The 18,315-nt window shown below is 42.9% G+C and overlaps 2 protein-coding genes across 7 annotated transcripts in view; one reads left to right on the forward strand and one right to left on the reverse strand.

The window, feature by feature from the left end:
• Positions 1–7,283, forward strand: part of LOC311144866 (ras GTPase-activating protein 1-like) — a 70,588-nt gene extending 63,305 nt beyond the window's left edge. For 2 of the 3 annotated variants that reach the window (XM_084181020.1, XM_084181021.1), the window contains 19 exons: positions 129–279; positions 612–690; positions 825–948; positions 1,193–1,349; positions 1,554–1,641; positions 1,741–1,821; positions 2,238–2,395; positions 2,587–2,663; positions 2,820–2,992; positions 3,306–3,465; positions 3,678–3,820; positions 4,347–4,462; positions 4,705–4,809; positions 5,197–5,283; positions 5,458–5,525; positions 5,625–5,713; positions 5,899–5,976; positions 6,086–6,220; positions 6,357–7,283. In XM_084181020.1, coding sequence (XP_084037146.1) covers positions 129–279; positions 612–690; positions 825–948; positions 1,193–1,349; positions 1,554–1,641; positions 1,741–1,821; positions 2,238–2,395; positions 2,587–2,663; positions 2,820–2,992; positions 3,306–3,465; positions 3,678–3,820; positions 4,347–4,462; positions 4,705–4,809; positions 5,197–5,283; positions 5,458–5,525; positions 5,625–5,713; positions 5,899–5,976; positions 6,086–6,220; positions 6,357–6,440 — 2,153 coding nt within the window. In that variant the 3' untranslated portion in view covers positions 6,441–7,283. The remainder of the gene's footprint in view (positions 1–128; positions 280–611; positions 691–824; positions 949–1,192; positions 1,350–1,553; positions 1,642–1,740; positions 1,822–2,237; positions 2,396–2,586; positions 2,664–2,819; positions 2,993–3,305; positions 3,466–3,677; positions 3,821–4,346; positions 4,463–4,704; positions 4,810–5,196; positions 5,284–5,457; positions 5,526–5,624; positions 5,714–5,898; positions 5,977–6,085; positions 6,221–6,356) is intronic. The other variant, XM_084181022.1, reaches the window with a different exon arrangement.
• On the reverse strand, positions 7,202–17,952 carry LOC311144869 (cyclin-H-like). 4 transcript variants are annotated; one of them, XM_084181027.1, is made up of 10 exons: positions 17,640–17,952; positions 17,261–17,390; positions 12,250–12,372; positions 12,089–12,162; positions 11,620–11,833; positions 11,241–11,404; positions 10,964–11,034; positions 10,690–10,798; positions 8,031–8,091; positions 7,202–7,956 (listed from the first exon to the last, which is right to left on the reverse strand). In XM_084181027.1, the coding sequence occupies exons 2-10, from the start codon at positions 17,375–17,377 to the stop codon at positions 7,915–7,917; spliced, it is 975 nt and encodes a 324-aa protein (XP_084037153.1). In that variant the 5' UTR covers positions 17,378–17,390; positions 17,640–17,952; the 3' UTR covers positions 7,202–7,914. The 4 variants fall into 4 exon arrangements, with proteins under 4 accessions (XP_084037153.1, XP_084037154.1, XP_084037155.1 ...); XM_084181028.1 differs by having other exon boundaries at positions 17,829–17,933; XM_084181029.1 differs by having other exon boundaries at positions 17,261–17,363; positions 17,640–17,933.
• Between the last annotated feature and the right edge of the window lie 363 nt (positions 17,953–18,315).

The raw sequence follows: 18,315 nt of genomic DNA on the forward strand, positions 1-18,315 counted from the left end.
TTCTGTGATCTTGTCGTCAACAAACCTTTTCTGTTGCTAAAATATATGTTCTGATCATTTATTGGTGGTAAAGCATCAATACTGTCAATGTCAACAATACCAATGTGATTTCTCTCTCCCTTATTTAGTTGGCCAAGTGTGCAGCTTCCTGGTCCGGCCGTCAGACAACACACCCGGGGACTACTCTCTCTTTTTTCGCACCAATGAGAACATCCAAAGGTTTAAGATATGCCCCACCCCCAACAATCAGTACATGATGGGGGGGAGATACTACAACAGGTACGTGTCGCGGCGGCGCATACTGTCTCCCAGTGCAGTAGTGCTGAACCAAGAGGTGTTTAATAGAATCAGGAAATAACCTGGCCTATAAATAGTGCCTAGTGGTTTTCCTGGTCATGGGATGTGGTCAGGAAAGCCATTTGGCCTTACCTGTAATCATATCTGTAATCATATAAAGATGTTGTTGGGATATCCAGGTATACAGTTCCACATAGAAGTAGAGGTTATACAGGAAGGACTATACAGAAGTCTGATGCGTTAGGATTGAGTATGGTGGTTAGTGCTGGTTGTTAGAAATAACTGCCGTGCTCTGTCTCTTCTCTCTCTGGCAGTGTTGATGACATTATTGAGCATTATAAGAAAGAGCAGATCGTGGAGGGCTACAACCTGAAAGATGCTGTTTCAGTGCAGGTAAGCCTGAGTCCACTAACCTCCATTGTGGTGCTACTCCTGTCCATATCAGTTTGAGACGGCTATAGATGTGCAGGTATTTAATTGTGTTGATGTGTTGTTGTTTTATTGACATTCATGTTCATGTATTTCAGCAACAGGAACAAGTGCTCTCAGACTTGGTGGACGGCAAGGAGATCTATAACACTATCAGACGGAAAACGAAAGACGCGTTCTACAAAAACATTGTCAAGAAAGGCTACCTCCTATTCAACAAAGGTACCCATATGTTTTTACGCTCAAATGTCTGTAAATGTAATCTTCCAGACCGTAGCCCATTTCTCTCTCTCCCACTTCTCCCTGAAGTGGTCACTGGTATACTACCCCTCGTGGATTTAAAAGGCAAGGATATGTAAGAAATATGATGTAAACTCCCCCCTAAACTTGAGGAAGTGAACAAGTGTAGGCAGATGGGAGGGAATTGGCCTCATGTCTTCTCCTCTCTCCTCTCCCGACCTTCCAGGCAAAGGCAAGCGGTGGAAGAACCTCTACTTCATCTTGGAGGGGAACGACGCCCAGCTCATCTACTTTGAGAGTGAGAAGAGAGCCACCAAACCCAAAGGCCTGATTGACCTGAGCGTGTGCTCGGTGTACGGCGTGCACGACAGTCTGTTTGGCAGGTGAGACATTTCACCCATTACTATTGATCCTAAATCTGAGTGAACATTGACTGGGACAAGAATGAATCAGTGCAACAGAACATAAGCCTATGGCTGTTGTTTATACATTGTTTGTAGCCATGTCTGAGTTTGATAGGAGTGCATACATTCGATTGGGCATGTGCTTTTTCAGTAATACCTAGCTGCTCCTGTTTTTGTTTGCAGGCCAAACTGTTTCCAAGTTGTGGTCCAGCACTTTAGTGAGGAACAGTACATATTCTACTTTGCTGGCGAGATTCCTGAACAGGCACAGGTTTGTACTGATCTGTCTCTCACACTCTCTCATTCTCTCTTTGGGACATTCTCCAATCACACCATTCTTTAGTCTAACAGTGTTCTTTCCTCTCTGTAGGACTGGATGAAATGTCTGCAGACGTTCTGCAGTAACCTTAGGAAACCCACCCAGCCCACTCCCAACAAGAGGCTCCGACAGGTATAAACACACTGTCAAGTGCTATTTTTATTGCGCTTTATCATTTCTAAAATTTTCATTTTTCACAAATATATGCACAATGTGTATTTTTTAATCTTTTTTTATAAACGACACCAAATCAAATTCCTAACAACATTGTTTGATATGGCAAAAAAGTATTGAATCTTAAAATGCAAGTTGGGCCTTAACTCCCCAAAGAACAACCCCAATTCATCACTCCTTTCTTTAAAAAAAGTTTACTTACAGATTTTGTCATTTTAGCAGATGCCATTTATCCAAAGAGTCTTACAGCGAACACATATAGGTGGCCCATGTGGGATTTAAACCCACTACTTTGGAGTTCCAAGCAGCTGAGTCATCAGAAACCCTGGCTGTGACTGACTGCCTGACTGTTGACCTGGTTTGTGTCCCATCAGGTGAGCAGTCTGGTCCTGTACGTGGAGGAGGCCCACAAGCTGCCGGCGAAGCACTTCACCAACCCCTACTGCAACATCTACCTGAACAGTGTGCAGGTGGCCAAGACCCACCCCCGGGAGGGCCAGAACCCAGTCTTCACCGAGGAGTTCATCTTTGAGTGAGTCCCAATTCCAACTCCATTCAAAGCGTTATTGGCAATTTAGGGGGAATTGGGACATTTTTATTTGGCTTCCATACTGCACTTACTAATGATATGTCAGTAATAATTAATTGACACAATGAATTAGCTGGCCAATCATGTTTGGGTTCCCTAAATTGATATCTTTCTATTTTTTTTCCCCCCTTCAGTGACTTGTCGAGTGAAATCAACAGGTTTGAAATCAGCCTGAGTAACAAGACAAAGAAGAGCAAAGAAAGTGACATCTGTGAGTCTCGGTTCTACTTAGACTAGAGCTATGTCACCAAATCAAACAATCTCTCTTTATAATCCCATTCCATATTGATATGAGAAAAACATGACTCCTGCCACAGTGTTTTATTGTGTCTGTGGGTTCCACTAATTGTCTCTCCTTCTGCCTCAGTGTTCATGCGTTGCCAGCTGAGCCGCCTGCAGAAGGGCCAGATGATAGACGAGTGGTTCCCTCTGAGCTCCCACGTGCCTCTGAAAGGCATCGAGCCGGGCTCTCTGAGGGTGCGAGCCCGCTACTCCATGGAGAAGATCATGCCTGAGGAGGAGTACAGCGAGTTCAAAGAGGTCAGACACACACACTTATTATTGAAGATGATGAATTAATTCATTAATGAAGGATTACCATGAGTCAAGGTACAAAGACCAGCTCATACTCGGTTGCACTAAGTTAGACACCAAAACATGGATCAGCAGTTGGTAACAAATACTGTATTACTTGTGAGGTACATAGTATGTGTCCTGGAAAAAGACATGTGAAAATGATGGCCACTTGTTTGACCATAGGTCACGGACATTCACTGTCTGTCTGTCTGGTTATGTGTGTGTGTGTGTGTGTGTGTGTGTGTGTGTGTGTGTGTGTGTGTGTGTGTGTCCACAGCTGATCCTGCTGAAGGAGTTCCATGTGATCTATGCTCTGGCCCATGTGTGTGGGCAGGACCGCACCCTGCTGGCCAGCATCCTGCTGCGTATCTTCAGACACGAGAAGACCGAGGCCCCCTTACTCAGGACACTCAACGACCGAGAGATCAACATGGAGGGTAAGACAAACACGCCTCTAAATATGAATTTCAAAACATGCAAAGATAATCTATTGTTGTAGCAACATTGTGCTGTTTTGAATGGCTCTTTATCATTGTGAAGTAGGTTATCTCCACTTTTAGATGCTTTGTGTTTATGATTCCAACATGAAAGCTATGACAGACACACACACTTGGCTGATGAGAAGTCTCCTCTCTCTGGTGGTTCCCAGACGAGGCGACGACCCTGTTCCGAGCGACCACGCTGGCCAGCACGCTGATGGAGCAGTACATGAAGGCCACAGCCACACCCTTCGTCCACCACGCCCTCAAAGACACCATCCTCAAGATCATGGAGAGCAAGCAGTCCTGCGAGGTAAACACACACACAAACACAAACACATTTTCTGACATGCAGAAAGGCTTTAGCCTTATTTTGTTTAGCCCAAGCTCTACCTACTGTAGTTTGGCAACATCTTGCGTCTGTAAAGTTACTTTAGTCAACTCTTTCAGCAGAGAAGTGCGTGGGCTACAACCCAGCTATTCGTTACTTTATCTCCCGAGCGGAACACTTGGCATTTATAACATCATATCAGTACTTGGGCTACCCAGAAGACAAAACAGTAACTCATGTCACAATGACACAGATTCAACCTTGGCATTCACAGTGCTGTTGTGATCTCACAGGACTCTTCAGACTGACTGAATGTCTCCTCCAGTGGAACAGAGGGCATTACACATTATCTTCCACAGTTGCTTTCAACAGCAAATCCTACTCTAGTGAAAGAATCTTATGTAGCCCGTCATATTTTTGTTCACGAGCACACTTCTATTTGTATGATGGCACATCATCTTTTTCCCTCCCTCCCTCCCTCTGTTTTTCTGTGTGTCCCCCTCACTAGCTGAACCCCTCCAAACTGGAGAAGAATGAGGATGTGAATCTGAACCTGGCCCACCTCCTCAACATCCTGTCTGAGCTGGTGGAGAAGATCTTCATGGCTGCTGAGATCCTGCCCCCGTAAGCACACACACACACACACACACACACACACACACACACACACACACACCACTCCACGTTGCACATACCAACAAACTAACACGGGAACCATCCACATAGGGTTGGGCGACGTATGAACTTTTGGCATATCGTCGATCGGGACTCATTGATTTGGACTAACAAAAAGACGAATCAATCCCAGTTGTTCATTTGACTAGAATTCTGAAATGTCACTGTCTGCACTGTTCTGCTTTGTCAAGTGTAAATAGGTTATCATCTGTCATCGACGATGACGTCCCCATCGACGATGGCTGTCAATCATTATCAACACCTGATGACATCGTTCATCGGCCCAACCCTAATAAGTAAGGAAGTGTATATCCGACCGGCAGAACAAAAACGTAGGTTTAGGCATAGGGGTCGAAATTAATTGAGGTTAAGGTTAGGAATAGTTTCAGTAAGGGTTACGGAAAGGCATAAAAGTAACATTGGGTTAGCGTACCGCCGCCATTTCATTTTCTGCCGGTTAAATATGCACTGCCATTTAAGTAACCATCTCCATAGTTTGAACCCTGTATATCATGACATTCTCCTGTAGTACAATCAATCTATTATGTCATCAGACAAAACAACAAATGAACTGAACACATTAAGTACGTCCATAGGATAGTTTGAAGTTTATACCGTATATTTAAGTCATGTCCCAGTACATTCAGTCTTCTCACTCTCTCTCTCTCCCGTGACCTTTCCAGGACTCTAAGGTATATCTATGGGTGTCTGCAGAAATCAGTGCAGCAGAAATGGCCCACCAACACCACCATGAGAACCAGAGTCGTAAGGTAACTACCCATACACACCATGGATCTACTTTGCCATCTGCAACCCTCATGGATAGTCAGCTCACAGAATTAGAATGGATCATTAGAAACCATTCTAGTTTTATGGTGCCTTTGGTCAAGGGGGGAACGTTTGGGAAGCACTGATCTAACCAATACTTGTTTGACTCTTCCCAGTGGCTTTGTGTTCCTGAGACTGATCTGTCCTGCCATCCTCAACCCAAGAATGTTCAACATCATTGCTGGTGAGCCTATACCCTTTGTATTTGGTATTGCAGAAATTGATTATTTCTTAGCATGGATTGAACAGTATGAGTCCATACATGACTTTTTTTTGCGTGTAGACCCTCCCTCTGCAACAGCGGGCCGTACCCTCACATTGATTGCCAAGTCTGTCCAGAACCTGGCTAACCTGGTGGAGTTTGGTGCAAAGGTATGGCCACCTTAAACATCATACACTGTTCTGTGTGGGGACGTTCGTATCCCTGTGTTGTCTAAGCGCAGGCAAACCAAAGTGTAATCCTCCATAGATGTGCATTGTACCTCGTTTCCATCCTTCAGGAAACTACTGAATACTTTGACAAAGATGGTAATGGAGTGTGTTCCTCTTCAATCTAGGAGCCCTACATGGAGGGAGTGAACCCCTTCATCAAAAACAACAAACATAGGATGATCATGTTTCTGGATGAGTTGGGGGTAGGTTACCTGTTTCCATCTCCTTTAGACACAATTGGAACTCTTTAGAAACCTGTGGCAGTTCTGTTCCAATGTCTAGGTAAGACGTTAACGTGTGTGTCCTTTACAGAATGTCCCTGACCTCCCTGAAGCTACAGAGCACTTTAGGACAGACCTGTCCCGTGACCTCGCAGCCCTGCATGAGATCTGTGTCTCACATTCAGACGACCTCCGCACCCTGAGCAACGAGAGGGGAGCACAGCAGGTGTGTGTGGCAAGGGCATTCAACCAGTGATTGAAAGGCCAAAAAGGCTTTTTGAATCTGTTAATGACAAATGGTACCAAAAACATGCCATGACGATTGTAAACCATGGCTGTCTCTCATGTTTCTCTCTTTGTAGCACGTGCTGAAAAAGCTGCTGGCCATCACTGAGCTCCTTCAGCAGAAACAGGTTCACTATGCCATGTCCAACAGCAACAGGTAGTACAGTACTCCTCCCCTCTCACCCTCCATCCCTCCTCCTCCTCGCACGGAGTCGCACACGGGACCTGACCCAGCATGCTCCACTCATCACCATGGCAACCCCACCCCTCATCTCCTCCGACAGCCCCGCCCACCATCCCGCCACATTTCCCATGCCACGAGAACAGCAGCAAACCGAACAACCAACCAACGCAGTACCTAAAAAAAACTAAACTTGCACAAATATTTTATTTTTCTGATAAACTGTGTTCATGATTCTGTGACTTGGGTACATATGTTTCGTACCCCTTTATCAAAAGGGTCAAAGATTTGATTTCAAAGCAAAGCTTCACATACCCAAGACATGTTTGTCCACACAGCACAGGTTGCCAAAGTATATCTAACCATCTCCCTGCTCAATATGAGGAAAGTCTACTGACATGAAGCTACAGTCAACCCTGTTTTTCTTATAACTGGATTATGAGCGATAATGCTTTTTATACAGTAATTTGACTGATTTCTTTTGTGGTCGTGACAATATCCACAAAGTGCTGAAACTAGCGTTTCCTATCTATTTGTCTAGTATTTTTTGTTCTCTAGTTTAGTTTGGAAATGTTCATGCAGAAAGTATGGTTATTTTATGTCAAATTCTCTTGCTGGAATCATGAGTATATAATAGTATATAAATGAGAAACTGAATTGTTTTGTTTTTCAACTGTATCGTGTTTTAGTTCATTCTTCTCAATGCCAGACAAGATACATAATCAAAGAAACCAAGTTAATAAATGTTTACAGCAGTACATTTTTTTTAATAGTACAGATTGTATCAGACATGCATGCACTTATTAAACAGTTTTTTGTAAAGTAGATAATGGAGTCTTTTCTTCCCCAGGTAATTGATTGTTCAAAGTGCATTCAGGATTGTTCCTTTGCGATGTATTTCTCCTGAAAACCCAGGTTTGAGATTTAGAAGAGCAGCCTTATCATAACGCACTGTTTAAAATGGTGTATTGAAGCTCTGCTCACAGAGCCTAGTGCTGTTGTAAACAAAGGATGCCCGCCTAAACTCTTTCCATGAAATATTCACGCATAAATGTACCACATTATCACGAGATGAAGACATTTGGTATTTAAAGTGACACTCCATAAAACGTGTACAAAAATAGGTTTATTATCTTACAGGAAAAAATGACAAGACCATAATGTATGGCCTGATAAGAACAAAGAAAAACAATCTTCAAGTCCTCTCTAATGGTGGATTCTTTCCCACACTGGGTAGGCCATGAGACAATATTGCTGATCCTTCAGTGACAAAAAGGGTTGGGTGATATTTGGCTCAAACTAACGGGCTCGATTCAATCCATTTCGCAGAAGTTCAGCGTTTAGTGATTTAAAGGCAATGTTAGCAGAGCGGAGACTGCATTCACAGTAAACACTGCATATGTCCGCTCAATCGGAAATTCAGTGATACAGATTGAATAAAGCCCTAAATGTTTTCATAATTCATCCAAATCCAGATCTTCATCAGTCCACTCCTCCTAGAAAACACAGCAAGCTATTTAATGACCTGAAATTTATGGTAGCCAAAATGTGTTGAAGTGGTTTCACTCACCTCTGTCATTCGGGGCTCTTTCGCTACATGATCGTCATCCTCATATCCTCTCTTTCTTTTCCTGTAAAATAGATTGAGATTTTTTTTCAAACTTTCTGGCAGATGTAAGAGTGCACAATCTTTGTTTTGGGTGGTATATGAAGTATTGGTAACCTGTAGGCTATAACTGACTGTGGATTTATGGAAGGTAAAGAATCATGAGATCGGTCTGCTGGAAGCTGTTTTAGCAGGCCACTTGTTGTTAAACATGTTTTCCCCATGTTCTCGCCTCATGATCTTCCCTTCAAGACATGCGCATCTACAGCCCCCTGTCATCTAGGTATAAGAGTACCATCTGTCATGACACCACGGTTCATATCAGATTGTATGGATATAGAAGGGGTAGGGTGGCATAGTCTTTAATAAATGGCATTAAGATGTAACTGATCAATGTGAGGCCTTTTCAACAGTGTACACTTTGTCTTGCAGGACCGAGTGCACCGTCATGGCATTGGCTGCCACCATCCAGGTAATGTGAATTCTACAAATGAGACTAGACAGGTCAGTCAGTCCACCAAACAGCCAGCAAGCCCAAGTACTGGCATGGAGCGCTGGACCGGAGACCAGGTGGATTTGTATTGAGCATGTAGCTTTCTGGCCATTTCGGTCCACTATGGCTGGCTGAGCCCTGCAATGGGAATGTGACTGACTGTGGATCTGGGAATCTCTTGCCAGTCCCAAAGCCCTTGAACAGACACGGTGAAATAAGAACTCACCTTACCCAATGCTAACCTGAACTATATTCAAGCTGAGAGGGCCAGACAGACATGAAGAGGTCACTGAAGACTGTTAGCCTATATGGCAGTTATGTTATAGCTTACAGACAGCTAAAGAGATCTATGAACTGGATCACCTCCTGTATGTTGATTGGCTTGGGCTTTGTCCTGAATTTGGGAGGGGGCCTGACTTGAACCCTAGAGGTACCTACACACTGCCTCCTTTTCAACAGTGGAACCTTCCCAGAGGGCCTTAGTGCAGCAGCGAGCCAAAGCATCGTAGCGATAACCACGATCTTCAGGGAAATCTAACATAGCACCTCTCCAAGACAAGCCTTAACTCACTTTACACACCCCTACTCCACTTGACTTTCACAACCCAACCTCTTCCTAACTCCAAAATGGCAGTTTACAATTCACACTAGCTTCATATACAGGTAACTGCCAAAATAGTGGAAGCACCGGAATAAATTAGGGTTCTGGAGGCTCTTATGGTGTGGGGTGCATTTTCCTGGCATGGTTTAGGTTCACCCAACCCCTTAGATAGGAGTGGATGACAATGCCCATATCCAGAGTATGAGTGGTCACAATGGTTTGATGAGCTTAAACAATGTAAACCATCTGCCATGGCTGTCTCAGTCACCAGATCTCAACCGAATTGAACACTTATGGGAGATTCTGGAGCGGCGCCTGAGACCGCGTTTTTACCACCAACAAAACACCAAATGATGAAATTTCTCATGGAAGAATGTTGTTGCCTCCCTCCAGTAGAGTTCCAGACACTTGTAGAATCTATGCTAAGGTGCATTGAAGCTGTTCTGGCGGTTCGTGGTGGCCCAACGCCCTATTAAGACACTTGGGGTTATCTTTATTTTGTCAGTTACATTTAAGCTCTTATCCAGAGCGACTTACAAATGACCTGTATATAGCACTGAAGCTACTAGCGATATCTTTTCTATGCTGCTTTGCCTGTTATAATATGACAAAACCAGTGTTTATGTATGATAGCTTACTCCATTTAACTATCATACAAATGTTAACCTAACAGAGTTTGTAAGAATGTTTTGTAACCTGCGCATGTGTAACCCTATGGAAACCGTCTGATGTCTGGGCCTACATATGTGCTGCTCTGAGAAACTAAAGGAACTGAGAAATCCTCCCTTTATGCCTGGGCTCATCAACTGAAGCTTTCATATATTTGCAACTTCAATGTAACCCTCACTAACCCACTTTCCTTGGTGATACAAGCCAACACCACACTGACCAAGATAGATTAATTTTGTGCAGGCCATGCACAGATTCACCCATCTCTGTCGTTTGGATGAGAACTGGCTGACTTAGTACAGCCATCGACTGCTCATCCAAACAGCTCGAAAAGTCAGACTAATTTAGATACACTGAAGAGTACACAGACCTTACAAACCCTCACCTAAGTGTTCATAGACTTGAGATATGGGTGAGATTAAACTCCTCTCTTCAAATATATAAAATGTCTGCTCTGCTTCATGGAGTGTGAAACTGTTCTGCTTCTTCTTTATTTCATATAGCTGATAGACAGAACCGTGAATATTTTGCATCTTAGATACACTTGATCGACCTGGCTAAATAAAACTGTTGGTATGTATGGAGAAAGGTATTGCTTCGTTAACTATGAAGGGAGTTTGGGGGAGTCCTGATTGTTATAGTAGTCTCAGAGGCCAGAATATCCTCTCCTTACCTGACAGCCATTCCTATCACACAATATTAACCTGTTACTCAAGTCAGCTGATCATTTCTACCTTGAAACTCCCTCCCCAGTTGCGTGGTAGCGCACCCATGTAACCATACACACTGTATTTGTGCAATGTAACAATTGCATGTGCTTGTAACTGACAGATGCATGCATTCAAGAAGGCTATACGTACGCGTTGGAGTTTGTGCCAAAGTCAGCATGGACCCTCTCCAGTTTCACTTTGTAAGCGTTCACCTCGTCTGGTTTCGGAAGTTCATACTTTTTCATGAGACTTTTTATCCCTGTGTGAAAAGGAAAAACAAATGTTGATGTTTGTCACTGAAACAACATGTTAATGTTGCTTTGTAGAATGTTGTACAATGTGGATGTGATGTCACAACTCTGATCAAACCTGCCAACTTGTGGTTGTAATTGGTAAATGCAACGATGCAGGCAAAAACACTTACGTCTCATCGCATCGTACATCTTTAAGAGGGTCTCTTTGTCCTCCTTCAGTCCCATACATTCTGTCAGATAGCTATAACAAAGGGGACAACAACTAGTTCAAGGCTAAATTTATCCTAACAATTAATGAAAACAGATTGTGAGAATACTACCCTGTCTACAATACACTATGGAAGAATGTTTGTTTTCACTTGCTGTTCTCTAGGCCATGTTTGACCCATATCCCCTGGAACATTGCCTTGCTCTAGTCTAGAACACAGAGCCCAGTTGGTGGCCTACCTCTCCATGCTGAGGCCGGCCCGCGACGCACTGTTCAGAATGGCCGTCAAGGCGATCTGAGATGGGGGAAACAGCAGCCCACTGTCCGTCAGGGTGGCCCGCGTCAGGAAGTCATCAACGCTCTTCCTCAGAGACTCTGGGTTCTCCAGAAGAGGGTACCTTGTCTGAGGTAAAGGTCACCAATAGACAAGGCTGTTAACTGAAGCCTTAGTTGGTACATAACCTGCTGGGTTTTCTATTCTTACAGAATCAACAACGTCCGCAACATGGCTCTTTAAATCTCAGCAGCATATTCTTGCACTACACTACATCGGGTTATGTTCATCTGCTGTATCGCTACTGAGCATCATAGACCCGGTAAGTATCTCCATCCACCCACCTTGAGGTCTATGAGCAGGCCCTCCATAGGTCTGTAGGGGGTGTGCACCACCAGGTGGAAGTTGAGCTGCTGAATGAGAAGGAGCTCATACTCCAAAATCTGTTCAAGAGCCCTCTCCTGCCCGGCCGCACTCTCCTGCACAAGATTCCCCACAAACTGGGTGCTGGACACGTTAAACTCATCCACCTTACAGGACAGGTAGGCACAGATCCGCCTGAAAGAAAGAAAGAAGCCAGGGCAGAGGTGGGACAAAAAGGGATGATAAGGGTGGCAAGGAGATTGGGTGACAAACAGAACAGCAGAGGAAAGGGAGGTCAGGAGGAGAAGGAAAATATGTGAAGAGAGAATGAGGGCGAGAGAGGTTATGTACAGTGAGTTCAGAAATCAAGTGTGTATCCGTTTCTAAATAGGAGTTTCTCAACATAAGGCTCTGGGACTACTAGTCAAAGACAAGCACTTTACTACTCACATGATTGTTCTAGGGTGGTATTCCATCAGTGAGTTGTTCAGGTAAAATCTCCGGAAATACATGATAGCTGTACCCTGTCGAGATGATTGCACTGTTAAGCCCCTCAGATAAATCCAGTTAGTCTAGGTCTGATTTACGGTGTACCCTTACAAAATACATACCACAACAGACTTGGGCATCACAGGTTTGAAAGCATTACAGAAGTCAAGGAGTCTCTTCTCATAGTGTCTGAAAAGGACGTTCTCCTCGTGAGCCTCCAGGAACAAGGCATCACTAACCCCAGGCTTTATCAAGGTAGGGGTAAAGGAAAGGATGAGAGGGGGAACAAGGGCATTAACAAACTCAAAGTTGGAAGCAGGTGGCAACTATAATCAAAGTTTTAAAAGGTCCAATGCAGCCATTTTTATCTCAGTATCAAATCATTTCTGTGTAACAAGTACCATTAAAATTCTCAAAAATAGCTTCTTAGCAAAAAGCAATTTCTCACGCAAGAATTTAGCTAGGACTGTCTGGGAGTGGTCTGAGCAGGGAGTGGAAAACTGAAAATTAGCTCTTTGTAACTCTTTCTTATTGGTCTATTAACTAGGTCTAATTCACCTGGCAGGCCAAAGCCAAAGTTTATTTTATAACTTACCCAATATAGAACACAGCCTGTTGTTTTACAATAGGAGCAAATTAATCATAGTGTGCAGATCAAGCAAGGAGGTGGGCAGAGCCAAGCACAAGATCCTATTGGCGCGTTCTAGCATGTATTTGCATATTTCCGTTAGGGAACGCATACTCTGAAGTGTGTGTGTGCAATAACTCAATTAGCCCTTGCACTCCTGAACATATTTTTACAAACTTTTGCAAAGGGTAAAGTCTACTTAGTCCATTCTGTTCGTAACAGATTTTCATTTTGGGAACAGAAAACTGTATTGACATCAAACGTTTAATCGATGAGGAAAATGTGCAGAATGTTGGCCAAAATCCATCTTGCTCCATCTTCTCCCACTGGGCTTCCTCACATCACCATATTTGGTGATGAGTGGAAACGTCAACCAGATGCTTAAGATGTATACACCGGTTAAACATCAGTCACCGGGGGCTGATACTGTCATGGTTCATGTGGGGTCAAATTACATTATGAAGGGCAGCTCAGAACAGCTGAAGATGGATTTTAAAGAACTGATTGGGTCTCTGCTTGACACCAACAAACGCCCCATAATATTTGGCCCTGTGCCCTCCCTAAATCCTGGCATTGAACGTTTCAGCAGACTTTTAGCCCTCCATAACTGGCTACAAGACTATTGCAGCTCTGTGGGTGTAACATTTATTGACAATTTTGATACCTTCTGGAAACAAAGCTTGTATTATAAGGAGGATGGGATCCACCCAAATCATTTGGGTTCCTGGATCCTTTCACAGCATTATAAAGGCTGCGTTGAGACAATGACCCAAGTCCAGCTCATTTAATCCCTACCATTGTGTCGCTGAGTTGTCATAATGATTCAGCAAATGTACATTATCCTAGAGGCATTGGAAGACTCAATGTAAATAACCTAATTTATGTCCCTCTTACTGCCCAGGATGCCTCTGCTGATCCTACAGCTATTGTATGCAGTAATCATATGCCTATGAACCAGAGTAATACTGTTAGCACTGAGGTGGTGTGCCCTAGTAGGAAGTCCACTGTGTGCAGCTCACCCTGCACTAATACAAATAACCTGAGAATGTCTACCTCTGCTAAGCTTCCCAGTAAAGTAAGAAAAATAATCAAGCATCCCAGAAAAGTGTTAAAAATAGCCCACGTTAACATATGTAGCTTAAGAAACAAGGTTCATGAAATCAATAATTTGCTAGTAACAGATGACATTCATATTCTGACAATCTCTGAAACTCACTTAGATAATACCTTTGTTGATACAGTGGTAGCAATACAAGGTTATAACATTTACAGAAAATAAAAATGCCAATGGAGTCAGTGTTGCGGTCTATATTCAGAACCACATTACTGTAAAGCTTAGAGAGGATCTCATGTTAAATACTGTTGAAGTAATATGGCTACAGGTTCACCTGCCTCACCTAAAGCCCATTCTGGTTGGAAGCTGCTATAGACCACCAAGTGCTAACAGTCAGTATCTGGATAACGTGTGAAATGCTTGATAATATATGTGATATCAATAGAGGTATACTTTCTGGGTGATTTCAATATTGACTGGCTTTCATCAGGCTGCCCACTCAAGAGAAAGCTTCAAACTGTAACTAGTGCCTGCAACCTGGTTCAGGTTATCAATCAACCTACCAGGGTAGTTACAAACAGTACAGGAATGAAATTGTCAACATGTATTGATCATATCTTTACTAATGCTGCAGAAATTTGTTTGAAAGCAGTATCCAAATCCATTGGATGTAGTGATCACAATATAGTAGCCATATCTAGGAAAACCAAAATTCCAAAGGCTGGGCCTAATATTGTGTATAAGAGGTCATGCAAGAAGTTATGTAGTGATTCTTATGTGTTGATGTGGGGAATATTTGTTGGTCTGTGGTGAGTAATGACGAGCAACCAGATGCTGCACTTGACACATTTATGAAATTGCTTATCCCAGTTACTAATAAGTATGCACCCATTATGAATATCACTGTAAAAACGGTTAAATCCCTGTGGAATAAAAAAATTGTATGGTTGAGAGGGATGAGGCAAAAGAGATGGCAAATAGGTCTGGCTGTACAACCGATTGGCAAACATACTGCAAATTGAGAAATCATGTGACTAAACTGAATAAAAAGAAGAAACTACTCTATGAAACAAAGAAATGACATTTTGGGCAAAAAGGCAAACGCGGCTCCATCATTCATTGAATCAGATGGCAATATCAGTGGGTTTTGTGATGAATGAGCCAACTACTTTAATGATTTTTTCATTGGCAAGATTAGCAAACTTAGGCATGACATGCCAGCAACAAATGCTGACACTACACATCCAAGTACATCTGACCAAATTATGAAAGACAAGCATTGTAATTTTGAATTTCGTAAAGTATGTGTGGAAGAGCTGAAAAAAGTATTATTGTCGATCAACAATGACAAGCCACCGGGGTCACATGGATGGAAAATTACTGAGGATAATAGCGGACGATATTGCCACTCCTATTTGCCATATCTTCAATTTAAGCCTACTAGAAAGTGTGTGCCCTCAAGCCTGGAGGGAAGCTAAAGTTATTCCCCTACCTAAGAATAGTAAAGCCCCTTTAACTGGCTCAAATAGCCAACCAATCAGCCTGTTACCAAACCTTAGTAAACTTTTGGAAAAAATGGTGTTTGACCAGATAAAATGCTATTTCACAGTAACCAAATTGACAACAGACTTTCAGCACGCTTATAGGGAAGGACATTCAACAAGCACAGCACTTACACAAACGACTGATGATTGGCTGAGAGAAATTGATGATAAAAATATTGTAGGGCCTGTTTTGTTAGACTTCAGTGCGGCTTTTGACATTATCAATCATAGTCTGTTGCTGGAAAAAAATTGTGTGTTATGGCTTTACACCCCCTGCTATATTGTGGATAAAGAGTTACCCGTCTAACATAACACAGAGGGTGTTATTTAATGGAAGCCTCTCCAACAAAATCCAGGTAGAATCAGGAATTCCCCAGGGCAGCTGTCTAGGCCCCTTACTTTTTTCAATCTTTGAGTAAAGCCAGTGTGTCTATGTATGCGGATGACTCAACACCATACAAGTCAGCTACCACAGCGACTGAAATGACAGCAACACTTAACAAAGAGCTGCAGTTAGTTTCAGAATCAGTGGCAAGGAATAAGTCAGTCCTAAATATTTCAAAAACTAAAAGCATTGTATTTGGGACAAATAATTTACTAAATTCTAAACCTCAACTAAATCTTGTAATGAATAATGTGGAAATTGAGCAAGTTGAGGAGACTAAATTGCTTGGAGTTACCCTGGATTGTAAACTGTCATGGTCAAAACATATTGATACAACAGTAGCTAGGTTGGGGAGAAGTCTGTCTATAATAAAGCGCTGCTCTGCATTCTTAACAGCACTATCAACAAGGCAGGTCCTACAGGCCCTAGTTTTGTCACACCTGCACTACTTACTGTTCAGTAGTGTGGTCAGGTGTCACAAAGAGGGACTTAGGAAAATTGCAATTGGCTCAGAACAGGGCAGCACGGCTGGCCCTTGGATATACACAGAGAGCTAACATTAATAATATAAATGTCAATCTCTTCTGGCTCAAAGTGGAGGAGAGATTGACTTCAACACTACTTGTATTCGTGACATGTTGAATGAACCGAGCTATCTGTTTGAACAACTGGCTCGGACACCCATGCATACCCCACAAGACATGCCACATTTTACATTTACATTTTAGTCATTTAGCAGACGCTCTTATCCAGAGCGACTTACAGTTAGTGAGTGCATACATTATTTTTTTATTTTTCATACTGGCCCCTTGAGAATCGAACCCACAACCCTGGCGTTGCAAACACCATGCTCTACCAACTGAGCTACATCCCTGCCGGCCATGCCCTCCCCTACCCTGGACGACGCTGGGCTAATTGTGCGCCGCCCCATGGGTCTCCCGGTCGCGGCCGGCTACGACAGAGCCTGGATTCGAACCAGGATCTCTAGTGGCACAGCTAGTACTGCGATGCAGTGCCTTAGACCACTGCGCCACTCGGGAGGTCTCTTCACAGTCCCCAAGTCAAGAACAGACTATGGGAGGCGCACAGTACTACATAGAGCCATGACTACATGGAACTCTATTCCACATCAAGTAACTCATGACAGCAGTAAAATTAGACTTACAAAACAGATAAAAATACACCTTATGGAACAGCGGGGACTGTAAAGCAACACAAACATAGCCACATGCATACAAACACACTGTAACATACGCACTATACAAACACATACACATGTATTTTGTGTTATAGATATGTGGTAGTAGAGTAGAGGCCTGAGGGCACACACTTAATATGTTGTGAAATCTGTTATGAATTAATTGTAATGTTTTTTAAATGTATAACTGCCTTAATTTTGCTGGACCCCAGGAAGAGTAGCTGCTGCCTTGTCAGCCACTAAATACAAATAGAATAATTAACCAGATGTTGTATCTGTGCCAAAACTCCATCCCACCAATGTTACATTATAAAATAATGTTACCTTCCCACTGGCAAACATTTTGTTGCGATATTTCTGGTTGGCTTCATATCTCAGTTGTTCCAGACTTTCTTCATTGTCGAATGTCCAGAACTTTTTCTGTGAGCTAATGTGAAACATGGTGAAACTCTGACTGCACATAACAGAAAATGTATAGTCAGATACTGTCACTTGAATAACAGTTACACAACATCACATGTGCAAGCTACGTTAGCAAGCAAACAAACGGATTAGCCTATGCTATAGCATGAGATAGTTCGTTGCCTGTTCAATAGGAAATAGTATAGCTAGTTTAAGGAAGCAAGTGACGTTAAGCTGTAGCTAGTATTAAGCAAGCTGGTTGGTTACATTGTACATTGAAGAGGTCCTAACTTTTCCTTACCTTTTAGCTAGCCGATGGTAGCTAACTTAGTTAGCTAACGTTAGCTAGTAGAGGCAACAGCCGGCTAGCACTATCTAGTCAGTCGTTAGCTGTTCGACTTGTTAGCGAAGCTTCTACTAGCTGTCTAATCAAACTCCAGGTGATCCGTACAAACGCTATGATATAACTAGCTCGATAAACTATTAATACCTTTATGATTTTGAAAAGTAACTAGCTAGCTGGCTATTTTAGCAAGTAGCTTTCCCATTCATGGCAACAGCATGTCCATTGCGGCGTTGTACCGTAATATATGGTAATGTGCGCAAATTGATATGCGCATGTAAGTGGGAAGGTTGGCATTTATTGTCATGAAGCTTGACATGGAGGCAGCTCTGGAGAGTGGTCAGTAGCTAGAACACCCACAAAGTAATAAAATCACATGTAAAACTGAACCTTAACCACACTGCTAACCCTAATGCCTAAACCGAACCTTAAATTAAGACTCAGCAGCTGGCACATCTAGCGTACATTGCTCAGTGCGGCCTCCAGGGCAAGATTCATGACAATAAACGTCAACCTGCTGTACAGTGGGGTGCATGTATGGGTTCAGATCAAGAACACCTAGGAGGAACAATTAGGCCAGTGGGTCAGAAGTTTACATACACTAAGTTGACTGTGCCTTTAAGCAACTTGGAAA

This window comes from Coregonus lavaretus (genome assembly GCF_964263955.1).
Source record: "Coregonus lavaretus genome assembly, chromosome: 17".
Classification (NCBI taxonomy): Eukaryota; Metazoa; Chordata; class Actinopteri; order Salmoniformes; family Salmonidae; genus Coregonus; species Coregonus lavaretus.